Source organism: Dermacentor variabilis, unplaced genomic scaffold (genome assembly GCF_050947875.1).
Source record: "Dermacentor variabilis isolate Ectoservices unplaced genomic scaffold, ASM5094787v1 scaffold_18, whole genome shotgun sequence".
Lineage (NCBI taxonomy): Eukaryota > Metazoa > Arthropoda > Arachnida > Ixodida > Ixodidae > Dermacentor > Dermacentor variabilis.
Genome location: NW_027460346.1, coordinates 6,272,591 through 6,298,951, shown reverse-complemented (window position 1 = coordinate 6,298,951; position 26,361 = coordinate 6,272,591). Strand labels below are relative to the sequence as shown.

Sequence of the window (26,361 nt, the reverse complement as noted above, 5' to 3'; positions counted from 1 at the left end):
CTGCGGGAACACTCGACACTCTTGTGGCCCCTGATGTTGTCTGGAATCTGACTTTCCCGCATAGCACTTAACGCATCAGAAGTTGGTGCAATTTTGCAGTAGTACGAGAGATGGCGCAACTGTTCCTTTGCGAGCGCCACCTCATGGTGTGCATACACCGGCACAAAAGAAATTTGCTTCCTTATCTTTGGCTTGGAGATGGCATTATGTATGGCTGTCTGAAGCACGTCAGCACGCTTCACGGGACACCGGGATGGAGGAACACGAACGTTCGCGAACGCGCCTCCACTCACATGAATGCACTCGCAAATTATTATTATTATTATTTATTATTACCTCAAAGGCCCCAGTGTGGGGTATTACATGAGGGATGGGTGACCACTTCAGTGGAATATGGACTCAATGGCAGCCTTGAAATGATGTGCATTGGAGTGGTGCACGGCGTCGGAGGGAAGGTCATTCCAGTCCCGGGCAGTCTTCACAAAGAAAGAATGTAGGTGCGCAGTGGTCCGGGCAGGCGGAGGATACACAGATTTTTCATGACATAATCGGCAAGACTGGCGGTGTGCTGGAATGATGGCCGGAGTACTAGGAGCAGAATGATAAAATTTGTGATAAAGGCACAGTCTGAAAACATGACGCCTTATATCTAGATTGGAAAATCCTGCTTTTAATTTTAGCTGAGAGACATTAGTGTGGTAAGAATAATCAGAATAAATATAGCGAGCTGCACGATTCTGAACTGCTTCTAAAGTGTTAGAAAGGGTGGTTTGGTGTGGGTCCCAAACAGAGCATGCGTATTCTAGCTTAGGTATGACAAAAGTTAGATAAGTTAGTATCTTTAGGGATGGTGGTACGAAGCGCAAGTTGCGGCGGAAGTAACCAAGCGTGCGATTGGCTTCGTTAGTGATGTTCGTAATATGAGGGGACCAAGAAAGGTTATTTGAGAGTGTAAGGCCTAGGTACTTGCATGACTCCACTGATGATATTTCCGAGTTGCAGAGAACGTACTTAGGAGTATGGTGAATCTTCCGTCGATGAAAAGGTATTAGTAAGGTCTTTGTAGTGTTCAGTGACATTAGCCACATGCTGCACCACAAGGTAACTTTGTCTAGATCATCTTGCAATGCGTGGTTGTCGGTATCAGCTAGGATTGGGCGATAAATGACACAATCGTCAGCAAAAAGGCGAATGTTAGATGTGAGATTAGCCGGTAAATCATTAATATATATATAAGGAATAGGAGGGGCCCGAGAACTGTGCCTTGGGGTACACCGGAGAGAACAGGGCTTTTAGAGGAGGAGTGGTTGTTAGCATACACAAACTGTTGTCTGTTAGTTAAGAAATTTCGTATCCAGTTCAAAACAAGGGGATTAAGGTGCAAGCGAGAAAGTTTTAGGAGTAGTCGTTGATGCGGAACTTTGTCAAACGCCTTTTCGAAATCTAAAAAGAGGGCATCAACTGGACTGTTTTGATCAAGGTTAGAGCTTATGTCATTTATAAAGAGTGCTAATTGGCTATCACAAGATAAACCTTTACGGAAGCCATACTGGTTAGGGTGGAAGAAACTGACAGATGTTAGGAATGAAGCAATGTGGGAGTAAAGCACATGTTCCATCAATTTCGAACAGACGCTAGTTAGAGAAATTGGGCGGTAGCTACTACATGATGATGAAGGACCTTTCTTTGGGACTGGAATAACCTTACCCACTTTCCAGTCATCCGGCACCACTCCTGATGATAAGGATTGCTGAAAAATGTGACATAATATCTCGCTTGTTACATATTTAGTATTTTTTAAGACTTTAGAATTAATACCATCGATGCCAGGTGAAGACGACAGCTTTAAGGAATCAATGCATTTCCTGATTCCATCAGAACTGAAGGTGATTGCGGGCATGGTATGGGAACTGAAAAGTGGGAATTCAGGAAGTTCACCTTTAGGCTCATTCGTAAACACGGAAGAGAATGCATGATTAAGCGCTTCGGCGATTTCCTGATCAGGAATAGGCTTATTTTTCTCGTCGCACAGAGCAAATGACTTAGGTGTTGGTCTTTTGGCAGAGGTGAACATATTAGCTCAATATCCTTGCGCGGTGAGTCGGGCTTCCTCAATTCGTCAGAGCCTGTGGACATGTTCCATTGGCTGTAATTTGGCAACTGGATTGTTGTGTAGAAGGTGCAATAAATGCCCCTTTGGTTTGTTTCCACTACTGTGTTGTCGTTCCTTTGTTCGAAGAGCACGCCTGAGACCTCACAAACGTGAACTGAATGTTGTCATCGAACTATCTACATACTTTTCAGGCAGCGCGGGAGTGACAACATACAGACGAAGCAAGAGCTCCCCGTTATGTGGTGCTCACACACAGTGGTATGCAGCAAGCTGTCTACGAAAGATGACACAGGTGAAAAGTATGACAGCTTGAACTGCGGGGCACAGGGAAACTAACTTAACGATGATGCCAATGTTTAAGTCAATGAGCTCACTGGAAAAAGATCAACTACAATTACAAATGAAGAGGAGCCCGAAACGCACCTGTAATCACATCTACACTGTTTGGATTTGGAGATATTGCCGTGCAGCTGTGGTTGACAAAGTGCATGCATCAGAAAAATGGGACGCGACCAAGCATTATTTTTCTGAAATAGTTACACCAAAATTTAGGCGTGTGGCCGTTACACAAGAATACATGGTATTAACTAGGTTCTAATGTATTAGTACACCACTAGCATAAAATGCGAGTCATCAGCTGGAAGAAAAAGAGAAAGAAAAGCGAACCTGGCATTGGACATGCAAAGGCCCCCAGAAAGCCTGGCAGTTATAAACAAGACTATTCACCTATTCCTACATGCCTAGACAAGAAGATTCTAAAGACCGCACAATTATTGCCCCAGTACACACTTGAACAGCCACAGGCATGCACAGTCGTTCACAAAAGTTTACAAGATACAGGTTCCACGGCAAATGTGAATCTCTGCTCTGTTAAGCCATGGCGCTTCTAATTTATAGGATCACTGTGTAGTTCGCAAAAGCTACTACTACACACTGAAACTTTGAATTCAAGGCTATGTGACCAGACATTGTGGGAATTCAGCTTCTCCGCAAATTCCGTGGCCTGTCAACTTTTGCAGCCAACCGTGTATGCACTCTCCATATTTGCAGCAATCCCAACAACACATGCTTTGATACAGCAATATGAAGTAGGAGGTTCACACTTGGAGTGTACGCCTTTGTTGAGCCCACGTGCCTTTTTTTTTTCCCACTCTAGCCTAGCGAGTGCTTGTTACTCACAGTGACGGCAGCAGGCTGCCGGCCAGACAGATGCTGATACAGGGTCTGCAACGGGTCGTTGATGGCCAGGGCATTGGTGAAACGAGTCATGATGCTTGCATACGTCCTAGCGTCCATCTTCGAAGCAAGCGACAGGGCGTGACCCCATAGGCCACACTTCACTGCCCATTCCAGTGCATCCTTTTCAGAGGCAGAGGAGAAAACAACGCCATTTTTTTTTTAATACAATGCTCCGGCCTCAGCATAGCTACAGACAAAGAGCACTACAATGTGACACAATAATATTGGAGTAACCAGAAACTTTGGTTCATTGTTTGATCAATTCATAGCGTTTAACATTCCAAAGCAAGACTTCGGCTATGAGAGATGCCGCAGTGAAGGGCTCTGGATTAATTTTAACCACCTGGGCTCCTTTAACGTGGACCTAAATCCAAGTACATGGGTGTTTTTCAAATTTCAACCCCATGGAAATGGGATTGCCGCTGCTGGGAGTCTAACCCACAACCTTGTGCTCAGCAGTGCAATGCCATAGCCACTGAACCACCACAGTGGGCTGGAAAATCTGAAATATATAAGGTTGTGCTGCTTGCAGTGATCAAGCTATACATCCTATGTGCCTGTACTACAAGCTTCTTACTGTTTGGGCTACAAGTCCTATCCTGTTACACACAGGACAGGTTTCCTGCAGAGACTTTAGGTGCCAGTATTTCAAGGCGGCATGCAGTTAACTTAGCTTGTAGTATTTGAGGTTTTTTGCATAAAGGCTTGCATAATGAAGAACAGACACAGGTTGAACATTCAGAGAAGCTTCCACGGTGCAACATTGCAATGACGCCCTTTAATAAATTAGAACAATAAACGTGTACAGTAAAAAGAAGGAAAAATAACAAGTTATATGTCAAATTAGTGCAGTACGAAACAATGAAGTACATGAAAAGCATAAAATATCAATAAACATCAAACATATGAGTGATATATCCATTAGTATCATAAATATCATAGTGGAACCCCGTTAAGAGGAAGCTTTAGCTCGGGCACAACTCCGACATGGCCTATTCAAATACGTACATGTAAAACGCAAAAACATTTTTCTGAGATAACTCCTGGACCGATTTTAATGAAATTTGTTGCATTTGAGTGAGAAAGCTAAATTCTAGTGACTGTCGGAAGTGGAATTTTCGATTTAGGGCCTGAATTTTTTAAAAAAACATTTTCAAAAATTTGACAGAAAGAAATAGAAGCACGAAGTTTACAAATTAATAACTCTGCATCAAAAGTTCTGCATCAAGAACATATATCACAGTTCTGTAAACGGCATCCATTAGATCATTCAGAGCAGACAAATCTAATATGTCAATTTATAGGTTACGTGAACTCGTTACGTTATGCACAAGGGGTCTGCAAAAGCTGTATTTTTATATTGCTAAATTTTTTAAGATTCATGCGTAACATATCCATTTTGACCGCTTTAGATGTACTATCAGATGCAATTCACAGAAATGTGATATCATCTTTAATTGCTGACTTATAGAGTTGTAAACTTGATAGTTTCGTTTCCTGAAAATTTTTTATTTTTGCCAATTTTTAATAAAAAATTGAAAATGTAAATCAAAATTCGAAACCAACAGTCACTAGGCTTTAAGTTTTTCTTTTAAATGCAACAAACTTTGTCACATTTGGTGCAGTGGTTGCCGAGAAAAACAAATTCTGCTTTTACATGTACAGTGGAACCCCGCTTATACATCCCCCGGTTTTGCGACGACCTGGGTTTTACAATGGATTAGCGCAGTCCCGGCGAAGTCCCCATAGAAGCAATGCATTAAAAATCCCGGCTATCCGACGAAATTCTACACCTGACCCACGTTATACGACGAGCCTCGCGAAGTGCGGGACAGAACGGCAGACGATAGAAAAGTGCTGCGAGTCTCTTTGCTCTTTCCCTCACCAGCAGCCGCCCGCGACACTCGCTGTGCTGAAATAGCGCCTTTTCTTCTCCCCAATCACTTTCTCCCAAGTCCCGCACACTCTCAAGTTCAAGAAATGGCCACAGAGGGTGAAAAAAATAGACCGCGTGCTGCTGCTAATAAAACAAGCATAGTTGAAGCACTCAAGGGATGCCCGAGTTAGTTTCAATATCTCCCGCTAGGGGCGCCATAATAAGTGCAATATTTTCTTACAAACTTTTTCCTACAATTACCGAAGCATGTTTATTGCATGTACATAAAATAGGCCATAATATTATCATTGCTAATTAGATACTGTACTTTTTATTAGTAAGTTTAGTGTTTTTTGTCAATATAAACGCAAATAGCGTTCAGCATCATCGATCTTCCACGTGAGCTCTGTCTGGCCTGGATTTCACATTTTTACTGGCATTTTCGAGTGCATAGCAGCACGGATTCATTCGTTTGTACACTTAGATTGGTTGCTTCGTTTTGCTAAAACTAGTTTATTGTGCTTCGATGTCTCCTGTTATTTAACTTGTGGAGAAGTGACGTGTTTTTAAGCGGACATGTAAGCCCGAAAGCTACATTTCGGTCATGAGCCATGCATCTGCATCAAAATGGGAACCGTATTCTGTGAGTGAGGACAGCAGTACCAGTGAGTCATTTAGTATCGCTGCCTGAATCCTTATGTCATATTGCTCTCGTTAACTTACAGGCGGAGCCAAGTTAATGAACTAGATGCTGCATTACATATGGGCAGTCAGGAACCTCCGTTGCTGTTTCCAAAATAAACTTTTAGTTGTGAATTCACGAAAGAGAAAGCGATATCGGAACGTGCATCACATTTTTTATCTCGTTGTAGCCGTAGCCATGGGTGACAGAGTAGCCTTATCAATGTATATTTTTTCGAGTCGGCCTGCAAGTTCTTTAATCCCCAGAACCGAATAACCCTGTGATAAACTGAAGCTAAAGTAGTGAACTTAATGTATCCAACAATTTCCCGCATGATAATTTCCCCATATTTCGTACCTGTTGGTTCTAAATGTTCTTTCTGTTCAGTTTGGTTTACCTCAGAACATTTATTTTTGCAGTAGTGAAGCGGTGCATCACATTTATGCAGAAAAAGAATGCATCATTTCTAATAGCTTCATGTCTTTCATGCATTTGCTTATGAAACCAGCAGTGTAATCTCTTCTAGTGTATAAATGAGCACACAAATGTTCTCATTTGTGATCTTAAACTCAAGCTGTTGACATGCATTGTAGTTAGGCAGACATCAATTTTATGGAGAGTAGCAATATTTATTTACCATGCTGCTAAACACTATAGAACAAACAGTGTACATTTGCATGTGTTCTGTAGTCACAAACCATTACAATGTATATGTCACACCTTTTCGCATCTTATATTGCAAAATTGTGCTTATTCAATTTCTGATGCAGCCAAAATTTCTGTTCCAGACATGCAGTAATGAGGACGGCACCAGTATAAAGCAACAAACTCCACGTACTAAAGAGAAGTTGCTGCCTGCTACAACAAGGTCATTGTGTGGACTTTGGCTGCTACTACAAGGTAAACAACACCTGGTTCAGAAATATATATGCTTGATATATGCTGTATTGGCTTGCTAGTCTTGAGATACATGTAATTTGTTCGTAGCAGATGATATGAATGTGTGTTCATATTTACAGTTCAGCATAATTGGTTCGAACATAAAAGAAAACACTACATGACTTTGGATAATGTCTGCTGTATCTCATGTGCCACTGTTTTGCCCCAACAGAGTCTGTGCCAAGCACATCTTGATTATCACGGGAACCCCCATCGACACCAACAGGAAGGAGCTGGAGCCGAATTCGCAAGGCTTTACACCACGAACAAAGAAGTCGTTCCAGAAGTATTTGGATGAGATATCAAGTCTACAAATGACTGTGTCAAGAGTGAAAAGAGCCTTCGCCATCATTCCCCCAGCACGGGTATTGGCCGAGTCATCTAGGTACCCCAACAACAAAAATTCTGTGTCTTCAGATGTACCTGCAACCTCTAACAAACACAGACGACGCTGGCCAAAAGAGTTCCGTCAGCTTGCCCTTCCTTAATGAGCTTCCTGGCCTTGTCAAATACCATTTGTGCTCAGTATAATTTTTTTTTTCAATGAATGTAAGCTTTTTCATTCCACATTCTTGTTAAAGATCATTCCTTTTCCTCATCCAAAAATTAAAGGTCAACCAATTCTCTGCTCATACTTAATACCAGTCAGACTAGTAGCATAACATATGTGTAGCAGTATTTTCTAGTGTACGTTGCCATGTGCCATTCCTCTCCTGAAATAGTTGATGCGGCATTGGTGTGTGTCTTGCATTAACAGTTGCACTTTGTGCTATGTAGCATTAAACTTTAATTCTTAATGTTTTTGGCTTTCAGTGCTTGCAAGGTAGAATGGCTTCTTTCTTGAATGCAAGCTTTCTCATTCCCATATTTAATTCCTAGTCTCGTTCAGAATTGCTATTCTTGCTCGACAGCCTGTGTTTTTGTGCAAGCTACACTGAAGCGATCTATTGCGAAATCTTGTTTCACTGCTGTCCGACTTGATACTCGTCACCATGTTACGTTTCTCATATGTGGGAGCCTGGTCAGTTGCATTGGGAAACAGTCTCTTGAGGCAAGCACCTGCTCCTATAGTCTGCACAGCAACATAGACTCCGAATTTACATACACCGTGATTGGTGCTCCCCACTCCGTCCTTTCTTGCTGCTGCCGTGTGCAAATTTTGCTTGTGGCCTTCCTCGGCAACGATTTGGCGTCAACGAAGACTATCATACGTGATTACATGGCCTGAAGTGTATGAAGTTGATATACACGTGTGGAAAGGCCTGCAAAAGTGGCTGCAAAATGATGATGCCCACAAAACTGACCATGCTCATATTTAGAGAATGTGGGGCACCAAGTGTGAGTTACACATTAGCGGCACACAAAAGAACAAAAAGAAATGTGCAGGTTAGAAAGGAGGTAACACTGAAATGCCGGGTACTTCATGTCGCTATGTTGGCTGCAGCAGCAGATGCTTGCGTCACCCGATTGCTTTGCAATGCAAGTTGCTCATCTTCAGTGGCGACTGTCAGTGCAAACAGGTAGGACACACTGTTCAATCTGCTTGCACTGCTGGTTGTTGCTTGTTACCAGACCACCATGTGCAACGAAGGCAACCACTATGCCTGCAGTCGGACGGTTGAATGTGCCGTAAGCGACCTGTGTGCGTGTATGCTCACTGTTGTCATGTGGATTATAGCCAATGTATAGCATATAGTGCCAATGCGTTATGTTAGAGGTATGCTGAAGTGATTTGATTGCATAGCCTTATTTCAATACTGTACCATTTGGTCATGGTTGCCGTGTTACATTTCTCGGATGTGGCGGCCTGGTCAGTTGCATTGGCCAACACACCCTCTCAAGGTAAGCATCTGCTCCTGCAGTCCGCACAGCGACATAGAATCCCTGTTTACATGCACTGTGATTGCTGCTCCCTGTTCCGTCCTTTCCTGCTGCAGCCGTGTGCAAAGTTTGCTTGTGGCCTTCCTCGGCCATGATTTGGTGTCAGCGGATGCTATCATACGTGATTACATGGTCCGAAGTGTATGAGGTTGATATCCACATGGGTGGAAAGGCCTGCAAAATGGCGATTCCCACAAAACAGACCATGTCCATATTGATAGCAGGTGGTGCACCAAGTGTGAGCAACACATTAAAGGCCACCGAAAGAATAAAAAGAAACGTGCAGGTTGGAAAGGAGGTAACGCTATAATTCCAGGTAGTTCATTTCGCTGTGTTGGCTATGGCAGCAGATGCGTGCATCACCCAATTGATTCACAATGCAACTTATAGCGACTGCCGATGCAAACAAGTGGGACACTGTCCAATCTGCTTGCGCCACTGGTTGTCACTCGTTACTAGACCACCATGTGCGATGTAGACAAGCACTGTGCCTGAAATCGGATAGCTGAATGTTCTGTAAGCGACCCGTAGTGCGTGAATGCTCACTGTTGTCATGTGGATCTTAGCCAATGTACAGTGTACACTGTACAAATGAACCTTTTGCAGTGATTGAATGCCGAGTCTCATTTGATCATGGTTGCCGTGTTATGTTTCTTGGATGTGGCGACCTGGTCAGCTGCATTGGGCAACAGTCTCACGGGGTAACCATCTGCTCCTGCAGTCCACACAGAGACAAAGTGACTCCCAATTTACACACACCGTAATTGGTGCTCCCCGTTCGACCTTTCATGCTGCAGCAGTTGGCAAATTATGCTTGTGGCCCTTCATAAGACGTGATGTGGCGTGAACGGAGACAAGCATACGTGATTACATGATCCGAAGTGTATGAAGTTGATAGCCACATGGGTGGAAAGGCCTCTGCAAAAGTGGCTGGAAAATGGTGATGCCCACAAAACCGACCATGCCAATATTGAGAATGTGAGGCACCAAGTGCAAGTTACACATAAGCTGCACGCGAAAGAACAAAAAGAAATGTGCAAGTCGGAAAGGAGGTAACACTAAAATGCCGGGTAGTGCCATGTCATTCTGTTGGCTGCGGCAGCAGATTTCTACGTCACCTGATTGCTTCGCATTGAAAGTTACGGCGACTGTCGATGCAAACAGGTGGGGCACTGTCCAATTTGCTTGCGCTGCTGATTGTCGCTCGTTACTAGACTGCCATGTGTGACAACGTAAGTGTGCTTCTCAGCGCATCTCGAGATGCAAATTTTATTTCTGCTCTTGTACGAGAAGGTGCACTGCTTTTCTTCTGCCAATAAAGACGCACGTCCTGTTCACTCACTTGTGGGTTGTTTGTATGGGCGTCAGTAGAGGCTCTCTGGTCTCCTGGCAATTAGTACGCAGCAGCCTAGGCAATGAGGCATGCCGCATAGGCAGCAGGGCGAGCACAGCACGTACCAGCACACGCCACTGGCGGAAAGCGGCCATATTGGATTTTGCTCTAAAAAAAGAAACTGCACTTCCGCTTCCTGGTTGAGCAATGCCACCTGGCGTCCGCCCCTCTAAGTTCCATGCGCTGCCGCTGCTTATTTTCGTACCACAGCGGAAGGTACAGTTTCCCTTCTCTAAAGTTGGTTCTTTATTCTATGCTTTCTCCCTCTCTTCTCGGCGGTGTCTCGTCGCGTTGGGGAAGCGTTTCTCTCCTTCCAGTTTCCCAGCAGCAGATCGACAAGGTAGCGCGGAGAGGCCTAGGTTTATCGCACGTGTTTTCCGCCCAACTGCACAATCGTAAACTGGAATACATAGTGCAAGAACGACACAAGAACGAAGCAGGAACACGGGACGAGCGCTACTGCACAAGCCGGCTGCAGCCGCTGGATGCCAGCATCATAAAGTGCATCAAGCAAGGGTACCGGAAGCAGTTATTGCAGCATCGGCTGGCGGCTATGGAGCGCAGCGAGTCAGAAAAAATTATCACTGTGCTCGACGTCATGCATTTTGTTGCCAGTTCGTGGAACGCAGTGTCGCGAAGCACAATCGCTAACTCGTTCAAGCACTGGCTTTAAGTGAGAGACTGCCTCCTCTGCTGGGGACGCAACAACCTCGATGCCGCTCAAGGCCGATGCAGGCTTTGCCGACAACCATTTTGAGGGTTTAAACATCACCACGATATTCGCAGAGTACGTGGAGGCCGAGGACAACGTTGCGACCTGCAGCGAGGAGTCGCTGGATGGCGCTATCGAGGAGGCCTAGTGCCGACACCGCTGCGATGTCGCACAAAGACAACAATGACGCCACAATGCCGTGCCTGTGCCTACCACATTCGCCGAGGTGCAACAGCACATACTACATTGCTACAAAGACAACATACTACAAAGTATACATACTACATACTACAAAGAATACTACATTGTAGGTGTCAATCACACTTTACTGGGGAAATTTAGCATACCGTGTACCACGATCCGTGCCTGCCAGCATGCTAAAACATTCTTTTCTCATTTACAAACTTTAAAAGATAAGTTCATTCATTTCTTATAAACTTTTTTTGAACCACGCAGCAAGAGCTGCCTTTCAAGTGCAACAACGTCCACAAGGAGGCCACCTATGGCGGCGCCGCCCATACAGGTGTACCTCTAAATGTTGTAGACGCTATGGAGCACATCTGCGAACATAGGCGGAAGCATAGCAACATCTGTGACGTCATCCTTGAACCAGGTTGCAGCCAGCAGTGTTGGCATGATACGATCGCCCGCACGAAACCGGAAACCCAACGACAGATGCGTGAGAAGCCTTCTGTGCTCATGGGTATACAAAGCTCCAAACTGCGTTCTGGACACACGTATTCGAAATGATCTGCCTGCCTTTCAGTGGCTACCATATTTGCACCTTTGTATAAGTAGCACCCCCTCAAAACAAGTTCTTCTGGAGGGGGAGGAAAAACAAACTTATATAAGTTGCACAGGTCTATAAGATGCACCTGTTCATTCAGTAAACGATTTCAAAACTTGTTGAGGATCAGGTCGTGAGGAAGTGTGACGACAATACATGCTTGGAGGAGTCGCTGCCTCTGCACGTATCCTGCGGTAGGCAGTGCTGACATGCGTGCAAGTGCCTTCCAATGTCTAGACAATGCTTTTCAGAAGTACTTTATTTTAATAGCGTGAACAATGCTATTGATAGCTTGCATGACGGCGTTTAGCCCATCGAAGTCGCCCTCTTCCGAGTTGCTTACAAACAATGCAGCTACTTCAGGTTGGTGTTCCACTGGCACGTCACTGTAGTCTTCTGACTCACTGGTATCCAACTCACCAACATCACCATCAGCCGCAAACAGGATCAACCCAGCCTTGTGAAACCCTGTCACAATCGTTTTCTCAGAAATTGAGTTCCATGCCTCACTAAACCATTAACCCATGGAAGGGACAGCACCGCTAGGGAGCTGCCGGAAGCTAGCAGCACTTCTCAAGTGTCGTGTCTGCCGTTGAGTTTGCAGGTCATCGTACGAGATGGAACATGAGTAATCTCACACCATATAATCGAGGTTTTTGATGCATTGCCTCTACAGGGAGTTCATTAGCACTGCACTAATATGTTGTAAAACCAGGGACGTTGCAAAATCGGGGGACGTATAACCGAGGTTCCACTGTAGCATATCCAATGCCGACCAGTAATTCGGACCCAAGGGGGACTGCCAAACAGCCTAATAATCTGGTGTCCGAAATATCACATTTGCCAGAAAACAAGTGACTTTATTCCTCAAGTGGCCAAGTGTGCCGCAAGTGGCCAAATGTACTGCATTTTTGTTTCGCTTCGCAGTCTTAAAACACTATGCAATAGAAAAACAACAAAACCTGTCTCTAACCGATTGGGGCTCAATGCGCATTGGTGTCTCATGCCGCAACGATTCTCGCCAAGTGGGCACGTCGAAACTTCCCATTGAAATGCCCCGCCCGAAGAAGCTGAGAAGCGAGAACAAAAGCCTGCCGACACCTTGAAAATGACAATACACGTCTCGGGCCACTTGAACCTCACAATGCTTGGCACACATCAGCGTATTGTGGTGCAACGAGTTGTGAAACGCCTCGCATTATGTAGATGCCAAATACGGTTGCATCTAAAAATATTTTAGTAACTTCGGATTGTGCTTTCTTGCTCACATTTCTTTCTTTTTTTAAACAGAAGGATGAGGTACTACTGTATTTTCTTTAGTTGCTGACAGGCAATGAAAGCAATCCATGTCCAAAATTGGCCCTCACAACGAGTAGCAGCATAGAAGACTGCGGAAGCCGGAGCGAGTGGCAAAACGTCGTACAGTCAACGACTGAATTTTCGGACGCCCAAATTTTCGGACATGCCTGATATTTCGGACGTCTTCGCGGCACCGCCACGAGCCCCATAGAATCAATGTATAAGGACATCTGAAGTTTCGGACACTCGAACGCCTGCCGTCCAATTTTCCAGACTTTTTGACGCAACGGAAGCTCCTTTGGCTCCTCGCGCACGCCCTTGCGAAGGAAATCGACTTGCAGCCGAAGCATATCACCGCTTTGAACCACAACTAGCCGAATCCAGCCGTCACATATCAATTTGGTCTGGCCACGCTGGCTATGTTTATCGGCGCACTTCCGCCTCCGGCGGAGTTTCCGGAGCGGCGCCATCATAGAGGCGCCATTTCGTTTGTTTACGCCGGCCACGTTTTGGTTAGCGTGGTGTGTGGTTGTGCTGTTAAAGTGTGCTCTGCGACGCTAGGCCTAGGTGCTTCGACGCTCGTCAGCGAGCTCCACTGTTCGCAACTTGAGGATTTCGCTTGACTTCGATGGCCCCCACTCCGTCTTCGTCGTCCTCGCCGATGGCATCGAAGCGCAGAAAGCAGTACCGTCGGTTAACGATGGAGAAGCTGCCATTATTAAGCAAGTCGTGAGCGGCCGATCCCAAGCTGGCGTGAGCAAGGAGTTCGGCGTCAATGGACGACGTGATCAACGACCTCCGCTCTGCTGGGGTTTCCATACCCACGGAAATAACTTTCGAACAGTTTGTTGACGCTGACAACGAGCTCGACTTCTGTGCGGAACTGACTGACGAGGAAATAGTCCGTCAGGTTGTGAGGGATTCAGAAGACTCCGATGTTGAAAATGAGGAGCCAGTGCCTGCGCCGACTACAAGCGCAGAGTTGACGCGTGCACTGTTGACTCGTTCATCGGTGTACAGTGCTGACGTGACCCTTGCTCAGATCGAGGCGAATATGATCGCATGCAACTGGAACGCCGTCCAAACAACAATCAACAAGTTGTTTAAGCCAATGCAGCAATAACATCGGCCGCCCGACAATGCACATTACATAATAAACCGGCAGTCGGCTGCATACAGAGTTTTTGAACGCCTGTTTTTATAACCACTTCACTGATGCTTTGGCAGGGTTTCGGAAGCCTGGTACTTCGCCCTTTACCTCAAGATCCGATAAAAAAAGAAAAAGTGCGTTTTTTTTTTTGCATGCATTCATTTTTTCAGACTGCCTGAAATTTCGGATGTTTTTACGTTCCCTAGAGGGTCCGAAAAATCGGTCGTTGACTGTAATGTCAGACTCCCACGAGACCACCTTCTGCATCATGGCAGTAAAAATGAAATCAACTGGTTGTGGAAAAGCTATAATGTTCAATTATTTACGGCCCTCTAAGGCTTGTCAGTGTTTTTTCCAGGTTATAGAACCTTCATTTACCTTCAAAAAACGAGGAGTCAAAGATATCATGCCAGTACTCCTTTAAAGAAACATCAATTGCAAATATTACCCCAAGCTCAAGTCAAAAACCATGGTCTTCAAAATCTATCTTCTATTCCAAGAGATGGCTTAGTTGCTGGAAAAATTGCAACCGAAGATACTGCGTTATCTGAAGACAGCAGATCACTCAAGAGAATGGGTAAAGATGGGTCATCCACGTCTCTGCACCATGCAGGAATCCCGCGTTGCACACAAATACACAGATATTGCATTGAGGAATCTCACCTTTTTATGCCCAAAAAGGAGGAACTCGCGGAATTTCGTTAGCGTGTGACTTGAGCTCGTGGTCCCAAGTTGAGCACGATCAGACACCACAATTCCCTCATCAGGCGATGGGCTGCTGCCGTCGTCAGCACCCTCGGGCGAGGTCACTTCACCTCCCTCCCCTCCTGGTCGGCCCGCAAGCACTGATGTAGAGGCTGATGGCTCCAAGATGTTGTGGCCCCGAAGAAGCAATTCAGCAATGTCCGAACCTGAGACAAACTGCAATGTCCATCGATTAACTCCAATTGCCCACTTTCACCTGAGACAAAAGCATGAGGAGTAGGCATCACTGTTTAATGGCCCAACCGTCACTCGCGCCATCTGAGCATGATGAAGACCATCAAAGTAATGAAGGCAAGTGTACAGTAACCCACAAATGTTTGCAGGTCACAGGATCTACGAAAAAGCCGAGTTGCTGCAAAGCCTGCGCACACAGTTTCACTGTGTTAATTCCCTGTTATGCAGTGCAGACATTTTCTTATGCTTTATGGGCCATTTCTCCCATACCAGCATGTCATACACGGTGGCTTTGTTGCTTTGACTGCACGGCTTGAACTTAAAATTTATACTACAGCAAAATCTCGATATACTGAATGTCACGGCACTGCCAGAAATGATTATTTTGAAATATTGTTGCATCAAATACACACATACTGTCATTACATACTAAATTTAACAAGAGAAATCTCCCGCATTTGAAAGCAGCACATCCACAAATGCATTTATGATGATAAGGACTTCAACAGATAGAAGTCAGAACACGCATTTATGTGAAGTCATTAAAGGAGTACTGACTCAAAATTTCGAAGTCGAGTTAATGTGCGAGACCGATTTATGCGGGCGCACACACATCATCTGCATAATATCAATGGCAAATACAGCTCAGAACGTATTTAAAATCAATTTTAAAGCCAACCACCAATTTAAGCCAACCCCAAAACGCAGCACCTCGCGACATCGACCTCAAGAAAGGAATGTAAACAGAGAAAATGCTACATCACAAGTTTGCGCTGCCGTCGGGGCAAGCCCTGCAAGCAAGTTTCTTGCCACTCTGACCATCCCAGTGTCTCTCTCTCTCTCTTTCTCTCTCTTTTTTTTTTCTCCCTGGTCATGACTCTGACCAGCTTTCGCCGCTGACGGCGGCACCAAATTCGGCTAAAATTTGTAATAACTCAAACAGTGACCTCGAAAGTGTGCATGTTAGAAAACGTTGTGCGATATTGTAAATCGTTTGCATGATTTTGACTCGCAGGCGGTCAGCGCAGCCGCTACTGCAATCGTCTCTGCGAAGCGGTTCGCCTGGCTAGCGCGTTTTCTCATCGCTACCAACAGCATCTGGAAAACTAATTGTATTGTCACTTAGGAGCGACATAAATGTGCAGACGTTGATTGTGTTGACGAATATAGATGCTTTATTACCAGCTGTGGATGGGTTGCAAAAGCCGTCGGCCTCGGAAACGACGGCCAGCAAGCTAGGCCTATATACCGTTTCCCAGCAATCGCCAGCTCGCCTGGCTTGCTTGCTAGCTATATCGTCGGCGTCGATAAACGGCAGAAATGGTCTGAATATGGCGTGCCACTGGACGCTCAGAATTGACCCCATTAAAGAGCAGCCAGATTTGCTCGTTTCATTTCAAGCGTGCCTGGTATAAACAAAACCGGCCGAGCTTTGAGCAGTTCGATTATCTTCCACCAAGACTCCGTACCCCCAAGACTGATGCTGTGTCGACTTCTACCTCACCTCGTGTCTTTCTCCAGAATATGCTTCATTCCCAAAGCGCCCTCGACAAATGGCTCGTACTACTTGTACCAGTGCGTACACATATTGATAGCTGTCGCTAGCTGCACTTTTTCGAGTCACTGCTTTGTAGTGGATCCAGTCAAATGTAGTTGGCCACGTCTAATTCAGTGGTGACTACAGCAAGCAAGAAATAGTCACCGCTGGACGACGAAAACAAGGACGACGATGATGATGAGGACATCGCAAAGCACGTGCACGTGTAGCAGACGAACTAGCAACACAAAGCTCGCGCACCGGCGAGCGCACTGGCGTGGCACGTCACAGTTTTGTGCGATGACGCCTCCAGCTGTGTTTACAACATTCCTTTTTTGGCCCATCTCATTGCTCTCTCAAACCTAAACTTAGACTGGTTGCTACAAACAAGGCTTCAAATAATTACCTGTCGCACTCTGAAGCCAATGATGTTTTGTGCCGTGATTACTGGGTCATTAGCTACTTACTGCAACAGAAAAAACAAGATCGAAAATTTTTGTGTCAATACTCCTCTAAGTTGTGGAGTCATTTCTGCCTTCATACGCTCATGCACTCTAGCGCTGTTTTAAAACAACGTAGGCATGCATATGAATGAAGGCTCCCTAGTACAGACCTCGGATAAGTTATGTGCCCCATACTGACAATCAGCAACAATGCGATTATGCAACACAGTTCCGTGCATGTTCCAGCTGTGGTAGGACGAAACACAATGCTTCAGGGTTGCAGCGATAATGACCTGCTGATTTTTGAGCACGCGTTGACTGTCACAGATGAACCATGGAGTAGCATCTTTCTTCAGAGCATAGATGACGTGCCTCAAGTCATTGCACCCACTAGGCATATGCTCGCTGAAAACGCCGGTGGCTGGCAGTAAAAAGCAAAGCCAGCACTTATGTCGTTAGCATATTTGAGATCTGCACATGATGCACCACCATGCATCATGGCCAAACGTTACCGCAACCCTGACGTATCCACAAATTTCATCACTCTCCTTGTATTATTTGCCAACTCACTGATGAACCTTGGGTTCGTGTCGTGCTTTAAGCAAACCTGCCTTTTGCCAGCTATTTTCCTTTTTAATCCTTTGAGATTATCGCAACTGTGAATGATGCAATGAGTACGATCACAATCTCACAGTTTGTAGTGCCATGCCAACAGTGCCGATTTGTGCAGTTTTTATTTCTGCAGGCGAGCGTTACTGCGGGCAATGGCCACAGAGTGGGCACAAATTTGTAATCACAGCCGTTCAGGAACCTCTGATGCTGATGGTGGCACGCCAAATTTTTGCAGCTTTGTCGTAAATGTGTGTGATATCTAAAGTTACAAATTTGTTATACTGAGGTGCTACTAAAACAGAGAGATCATTAATTTCGGTAGTTGTTAAAGTCGTACTAAGGAAACAATTTTATATTAAAACAATAGGCTTCTGGCTCAGAAATTTTCAAATTGTCATAAATCTGAAAAATTACTTAATATGAGGCTCGTAGTAACGACATTTCACTGCAAGTTTATATGCTAAGAAAGCATGCTTTTGCACTGAACAAATGCTGAAAGAGTCATACAGTGTAGCCCACTTACAAACAAACACACTTATAGTGAAATAGCAGTTATAGTGAAGTGTTCTTAATTTCCCGTTCTAATTTCTGCATTTTCAATGCCATTGCAGTTCAATTTTAACCAACTATTTACACAACTCAACAGATATAGCGCAGCATTTTTTCGAGAAAAACAAAAAATCCTTCCATCAAACATCCTTCTGAAGGTCGCTTGAATCAACAATGCCAAAAAAACCCCAATTCTTGGCTCCTGGCAGCCTCCGCTGGCATCATTTGCCCTTTTGTCCAGCTCGGCTCCTTGCGAAAGCTTGCTTCACCACATCGCACAGCCGGTGCTGCCCTGTCGCAGTCTACAAACCAAGCGCCCACTTCCTTTTTTTTTTTTTTTCAATGCAAGGCAGGCCGACCGCCGGATACATGAGCTGGTTTAACGCCTTCCAGAAAGGTTGCCGGTTTTGTCTTGTCTCTCGTCACACTGTGTAGTCTCCCAGTTTGAGAAAACTCTCCTCCAGTTGACAGTCTCCTCACGCTTTGAGCCGCCCCAGCCCGGTTTCGCTTGTGGTGCCTCATCTTGGTGAAAAAGCAAAGCACATAGGTGCGCTCCTAAACTGCCTTTTCTCTATGGCGTGGTGCCACCAGCTAAACCGAGTGGCCTGCCTGCCTGCGCTAACAAACATGAAGTGCGGCGTCACTGCTCACAGGTAAAAAACAGATCGTCGTTGCTACTAGTGGACTGACGGGCTCTGGCTCTTATCACAGCATGCTTGAACTTTACCATGGTATCAGCTTGACCTGCCCTGTGCTTCCTGCAATGACCAACTTTTCGACAATGTCAAGTCCATTTAGACCCGGAATGTCCACGGCGAAACAAAAGGTGCTCTCTCTGAAAGTGCAACGCGTTATTTTGGATGAAGTTGGCCAGAAAAGCAAGAAGACCGACATTCTGCGGAAGTATGACATAGCACAGTCAGCTTTACAATCATGAAAAATGCAAGCAAAATTGATGCTGTTTTGAGCGGAAGCGAATCCTACTAGAGAAGGCCACAAGTATGAGGGTTGTTCTTAGCCACAACAACTTTAATCCAGGCAATGGATGGTTGCAGCGTTTTAAAGAACGGCACGGCATCACATATAAAAGCATTGTCGGTGAAGCTGGATGGAGAAGCACAGCAGCCGCATCTTTGAGACACACTATCAGGGACACGTATAATGCTGATGAAATCTGGCTATTTTTTTCGGTTAATGCGAGCAAAAGCTCTCATGGAAAAGACGGATAAATGTGTGGGAGAAAAAAAGAACAAGAATCACATCACAGTGTTGGTGTGCAAGAACATGGACGACTCAGACAAGCAGGCCCTACTGGTCATCGACAAAGCTAAGAAACTGCGGGGCTTCGCCAAGGTGCTGTCAATGCCAGTATCATATACACACAACACCAAGGCCTGGATGACGGGAGACATCTGTAAGTGGCTGACCAACTTCGACAAGGAGCGCAAAGAAGTGCTAAGTGCTGCTGTTGCTCGACAATTGCAGCGCACACCATGTCAACGCACATCTAAGTGCTGTCGAGGTTCTTTTCCTGCCTCCCAACACAACCGCCAAGCTACAGCCAATGAAACAAGGAGTGATCGCCAAATTTAAAGTTCACTATCGCCTCCATATCATCGAGCGTCTGCTCATCGATATCCGAACAGCTGACAACTCAGCTGACTTGAAGGTGCCGCTGGTGAAGGTGATATTTTTCACAGGCAGAGCCTGGAAGGATGTGAAGTCACAGACCATACGTCACTGCTTCCAGAAAGCAGGTTTCTCGCGGGGCAGCAGCACTGCCGGAGATGAAACAGCAGCAGTTGACATCGGTGCTACAGCAGTGATGAGCTTAGGGCAGCTTTGGGAGTCCGCAGGCAATGCAAACCTTGGCCCACGCGGCTTGGATTATACGGATGTTGTCCTGAACAGATGAAGACCTCGTCGCAACTGAGGAGCTGACCTCCGACAAACTCGCCACAAGCGTTTCTGAAAAGGAAACAATTGCCGATGACAGTGCCTCAGACCCCGAAGGTGATGACATTGGTGCACCTCAGCCAGTAACCTCTGGAGCAGATGTTGCAGCTGTCGACACGTTGCGTATGTAACTGAGTTCCGAACTGGGCATTTGCACTCAGTTGGACAGTGCCGAGGCCGCTGTTCTGAAATGTGAACGTGCGAAACGCGTGCAGGGGACCCTCGATCACTTTTTTCAGAGGGTGTAAATAAAATTTTCTACTTGGTCTACTTGACGCTTGAATATTTTAGGGTCCTGATATAGCGAAAAAGCAGTCATAGCGAAGTAATTTCTGATTCCCGCCGACTTCGTTATAACTGGGCTACATTGTAATGCTTGTAATGACAACAAATAATCTTCAGAAGTTGTATTTATAGTCTCTTTAGGTCACCACAGGCTATGAGAAATACTGCAGTGAAGCATTCCACATTCTACAATTCCTAGCATGCACTGATGAAACCTTGGCGCCCAGGTGTTATTGAATTCCACTCCCCGCCCTGGTGGCATAGTTGCTTTAGTGTTGCGCTGCTAAGCCCAAGGGCACGGCATCGAATCCCGGCAGTAGCGGCCATATTTTCAATGGGGGTGAAATGCAAGAAACGCCCGTGTACTGTGCATTGGGTGTACATTAAAGAAGCCCAGGTGGTCTAAATTAATATGGAGTCCCCCACTACAGCATGCCTCAATCATATTTTCATTTTTGGCCTGTAAAACCTCAGAATTTAATTTGTTAATTCTACAATGCTGAAACGCTGCCACTGCACCTAGGCATTGAACCCACGGCCTCATCTTAGCCACAAAATATATTAGGCATAGTCCTTGCTGTAGGCAACTGCCACCTCTTTGAAACACCCAAAAGAACACTGTGACAAGACCTGCTTGTTATGTAAAATTTTAAAAATTTATCTTAAAGCACAGAACTTATTCACATGCACTGCTTTAAAGCAACTAGAAGCCTGGCACATGCAGGACATTGTGTGCACACAGTTTTACCTGTGTTCAACTCTCCTGCAAGCAGAAAGGAAAGTGACATACCGTATTTACCCGCGTATAACCCGCCCCTGCGTATAACCCGCACCCCTAACTTTGAACTCGGCGGAAAAAAAAAAAAAGAACTCGCGTATAACCCGCACGTTTACCTGAAAAAAAAAATGAGCGCTAGAAAGATGCAACTCACACTCAGTGATCATTTCGTTTTCAGAACATTTATTCAAACGACCGCCACCACGTCACTGCTTATCCGATTCTTAATCGTCGCCGCTCTCACTACTGCCATCCGAGGCTTCAGCGCCACTCTCAAAGACGTAGTCGTCCTCGGAACCATCCAGACTATTACTGATCGCACATTTTTTAAAGCTTTTGCGCACCAAATCGGCCGGTATCGCTTTCCACGCATCCACAATCCACTGGCACAGCAATGGAATATCGGGCCTTCGCACGCGTCCCGTCGGTGTGAGGGCGTACATGCCGTCGGCCATCCACTGGGCATACAGCCGCTTCACGTGTGCCTTGAACGGCTTGTTCAGGCACACGTCGAGTGGCTGTAACATGGACGTCATGCCGCCAGGTATTATGACGAGGTCGGTGCTGGTCTCGGCAAGGCGAGCCTTCACCGCATCAGTGCAGTGGCCTCTGAAGGAATCTAGTACGAGCATCGACCGGCGTGCCAGCAAGGCACCTGGTCTTCGCTCCCAGATTACTCGAAGCCAGTCACCGACTAGGCCACTGTTCATCCACGAATTTTCTTCCGCACGCACAACGATTCCTGGGGGCAGTGGAATGCTAGGTAGCGTCTTGCGTTTGAAAATCACATACGGGCGCAGTTTCGTGCCGTCAGCCAAAGCGCATAGCATGACTGTGCAGCGCAGCTTGGCATTTCCGCCGGTCAGCACGCCGACTGATTTGGAGCCCTTTTTTTCCATGGTCGTGTCCATCGGCATCTCAAAGTACACAGGTGTTTGATCAGCATTTCCCACCTGAGACAACAAATAGCTGTGCTCCTTCCGAAGTGCGATCACATATCGTTGAAAGTTCAACAACTTTTCCTCGTAGGCTTCAGGAAGCCGCTGGCACATGGTTGTTCGCCGCCGCATAGAAAATCCATGTCTTCGCATGAAGCGCTGAAGCCATCCACGGCTTGCACGAAACTCACGTGGAGTGTTCAATTCCCGGGCCAACTTCAGGGCTTCCATTTGCGCCATCTCAGTCGAAACAGCGTGGCCACGACTTCTCTGCTCCTCAATGAACTTCGCAAGCTGCGTCTCGAGGTGGGGGTACGCGCCAGTCTTCGGACCCCGAAACGCTCGCCTGTTCCGGTTCGTTGCTTCGAGACTCTCTTTTTTCTTCCTCCAGTCGCGAATGCACGACTCGTCGACGTCATGCTGTCTTGCAGCAGCTCTGTTGCCGATTTCTTCGGCAGCGGCTATAATCTTTAGCTTCTCTTTCGCTGTGAAACACTGCCGTCGAGTCGCACTCATGATGCCAAAACAAAGCAGGCAAACAGTGCAAACTGGGGTAAGTACACTAAACAGCGCCTAACGCGAGGCTCAACAATGGGCTTCTTCGATTTTCCACTTCTGGCTACCCGCGGGCTGCCAGAGCCAGCCAGAGCGTCTTCGTTTTTCTTGGGTTGCTCCGCCCACCGCGCTACGCACTTCCGCCGGGCGTTCGTTTTGCTCGCGCTGGACGGTTCTGGCTACCCGCGGGCTGCCAGAACCTGCCAGGACGATTTTGGTCTGGCTGCTCTCTGGAAGTTCTCTGGCTAGCAGACGACTAAAACAGGCGATGGGCGCTCGCCGCCATCTTTGCTGGGACTTCACGGATTGCAACGCGGGCGCTTGAGGACTTACATTTACCTCGCTCAGCCAACTGTATACGGTCATCTTCGGATTTCCTTACTTCTAGCGTTATCTCTTTAGGTGCTAACGCTCCGTTCCGCATCGCGAAGCGGTGTGATACGAGCCGTGGTGAACCGTTTGAAGCTTTTGTGTGTGTGTGTGTGTGTATATGTGTGTGGGGGGTTGTCCCCTGATTGCTTCTTCGCGGAGGTAAACAGAGCGCCGCGCTCTCATGCGTGCATGTTAACTGCATCGTGTTCCACGCAAGTTGTTGGCGCTCATTCACACATTGCGGTACATTTTGGGTTCGTCTTTCACTGGTGGTGTTCCTTTTCACATATCTCGCGTATGTATGCGGAGGTATCTCCTTTTTCTGCAGTTAGCGAAGGCTTTGCAGCTAGCCCGTGTTCGCTCCGTCTCTCCGTCGTATGCTTGGGTGGCAGCTCGAAACCGATATGTGTTCGAATTGCAGGCCGTTTATATAAGAATACACTGATTGCACTCGGTACATTAGACACGTACACGTACATTGGCTTATTGCTCTCATGATTGCGACCAATGTTATTTTTTGTGTGAAACGTTTCGCTGGTCACAGGCGACGTGCATTTTCGCGCGCCAGCCGCGTCCTCAGCTCCATAAATGAGAAGCACCATCAGCGACAACAAACTTTCTGAAATCGAAGCCCAAGCAGGTCGGCGCGAAATTTTATGCGTGTGAGACATACCCGATAACCTGCTTTCTCATGTCTTGTGATGACACAACGCCAACTCATCAATGTCGCCGGTGGTCGACGTGATCGCTGCGAGCAGGGATCCTCCAGCTATCGCTTTCGAGTATACGATCACGATTTCGCGTCTTGTCATCCGCCTCGTCGGAGGCCATCTGTTGTGCTGCGCAAGGCGAGGTTGGCCGAGTACGCGTCCTGCGCCGAGTCGCGCGAAATCGCGCGAAAGTGATCGTATTCCTGAATGCAACAATATATCTTCAAGCTGGCAACGCATAAATGGGCCGACTACGCCGAGCGCGCGTCGGCCTCGACGGGCGCTGCCATGCTGGTAGCATGTTTACATTTGGCCAGCTGTACCGGCGTTCGATTTTGCAAACTTCGGGCAGGTTCGGGTTGTCTTGGGATCCCAGCCCATGTGACTTCCTGTCAGAACCGGAACTAGCTGGCTGCCGTCTGGCTCCCAGCGGGCTGCCAGAACTCTGAAAATCGAAGAGGCCCAATGCTGGCCTTTCGTTGGCCCTTCATCGGCTTGACAAGCGTCGATGACGATGGGGATGGCGGACTACACGGGGAGGCCGCCGCACATTGCGGTGAAGCCGACCCCCCCCCCCCCCTCCCAAGGAAAAAATTCGCAGATAACCCGCACCCCCACTTTTTAAACGCGTTTTTTCACATTTTGGTGCGGGTTATACGCGAATAAATACGGTATGCCAATGAACTGCCCTCTGTATGTACACATTTTTGCCTGTGTTCAATTCTCCTGCAAGCAGAGAGGAAAATGACATATGCCAATGAACTGCCTTCTGTATGAAATCATTTTTTAGTCATGTCAGCTCCCCCTCACATGTTCGCCCTCTTTCTTCGCTTCTAAGCAATGGCAATTTCACACAGCAATAGGCCAACCTTCCTTGCACAAAAGTCATTCAATAACAGAGGAGAGCAGCATAAGCTGAAGATAATGGGTGAAAGAAGCAAACTGCTTTATGGAATATACAAAAATTATTTGCAGCTCCTAAGCCTAAATATCTGCACGTCATCCCACTTAGACCAATGCTAAGGGCTCATCTGTACAGTATTATGTTCCTAGAATAAGACACATCAGCAGAGGGAAGCATAAAGGAGATGGCGTTTTTCAATTATTTTTCATCTGCAGGTCCACACTAAGACCTGGAGAGGGAATGCCTTCAATGAGCGGCAAGAAGAGCGGTGCCTACCCCGTTTTGCCTGAGCATGAGCACAAGCAGCTCCCAAAGGAGGATGTGTGATGACCGGTCAGGCAAGCTGGGGTCTTCGGTGAATGACTGGATCTTCTGCGTGCAGAACTGGATCACATCATTCTTGTGCGTCTCAGACCTGTGTCAGGGAGTGGAATGGAGTAATGTTGTTTTCGCAAAAATAAATACCCATGAGCAACACTTATTTCTATCAGACAATTTCATCTCAGGAGAAATGGTTTTAATTAGCTGCTATATTGAATTCCAACAAATGCTTACTGAACGCTAACATTTAAAAGAAGCACTTTTTGTTTATTCACTTGCATTGTGCATGTTTCACCCATAAACAGAGAGAGAAAGGGATCAGCATCCCCTTTGATGTCCTATCGGTTAGCGTGCCTAGCACACACATCACTACAAGGCTTACACCAATAGTTATGTCAGCTGTTTATACTTTACTGCGCATAAATTTTGTATGCTTTTCTTTTGATAGAGTAATGGTAGACACTACAACCTCCACAAACACTGGAGACCAGAAAGCATGAACACATAATTAATGAATGCTATGGTACTTTGCTGGGCACACAAATCAGACCGCTTTCTATGCTGCATTCAGCACCAATCCTGTTAGCTTTGCATCAGTGCCTCAAATTTTGCTGAGCTTTGCCGTCCTTACTGCAGGCCCTGCCCTCACCCCAGGTTGCGCCACATGACGATGTGTGAGGCAGTTGAAAACCAGCAACAAGGTGTACCTGTTCACTGTCTTGGAGCTACTGAATGTTGCACAGACTTACCAAGATTTTACCTGCTATTAAGCTCATTATCTTTCAAGGAAGACCACATCTGACATGTCGGAGGGTGCCTCGATGGGACTTATGTGACAGCAAAGGCTAGCACAAGCTCACTTGTGCATGTCAACTACTGATGAATTATCCAACCTTCTGCCACTTTTGAAATTAAATTAACAGAAGGCTTGGCTTGGCTGATAGAAGTGCTACTACTAGCTGGGGCTTTGCATAAGGACAGAATGAACCAGAATAAAATTACCATTGTGATAACTGGCAACTATGCATCATGCAGATACTATGAGTATTTATTTACGTCAACTGAAATGGTTACCTCCTTGAGGAAACAGGAGTAAGCTTAGAAGATTCAAAGAAGTCTTGTGCATCATAAGCATCAAATGATAATAAAATTTGTAGAAAAGCAAAGCATCTTCCATAACCATTGAGGTACGCATAAAAATAGCGAGTGCAGTGAGAGAAATAAAAGTCGCAGCTGACCTGACCAAAGGTCCTGGGAATGCCTGCAACTCATGGAACTGTGGATCCTTCTGGAACAAGTGCTGCACACCAGAAAAGAATTACGAAACAATAAACTGACAGCTCATCCCACATAAAGTAGGTGCAAGCATGCAGCATGCATGCAATATATTA

The 26,361-nt window shown here is 46.2% G+C and overlaps 1 protein-coding gene across 7 annotated transcripts in view; it reads right to left on the bottom strand.

The window, feature by feature from the left end:
- LOC142568320 (uncharacterized) overlaps window positions 1-26,361 on the bottom strand; it is a 258,619-nt gene that overhangs the window by 135,988 nt on the left and 96,270 nt on the right. For all 7 annotated transcript variants that reach the window (XM_075678322.1, XM_075678326.1, XM_075678323.1 and 4 more), the window contains 4 exons: window positions 26,209-26,270; window positions 24,926-25,064; window positions 14,735-14,992; window positions 3,293-3,472 (listed from right to left, as the gene is read on the bottom strand). In XM_075678322.1, coding sequence (XP_075534437.1) covers window positions 3,293-3,472; window positions 14,735-14,992; window positions 24,926-25,064; window positions 26,209-26,270 — 639 coding nt within the window. The remainder of the gene's footprint in view (window positions 1-3,292; window positions 3,473-14,734; window positions 14,993-24,925; window positions 25,065-26,208; window positions 26,271-26,361) is intronic.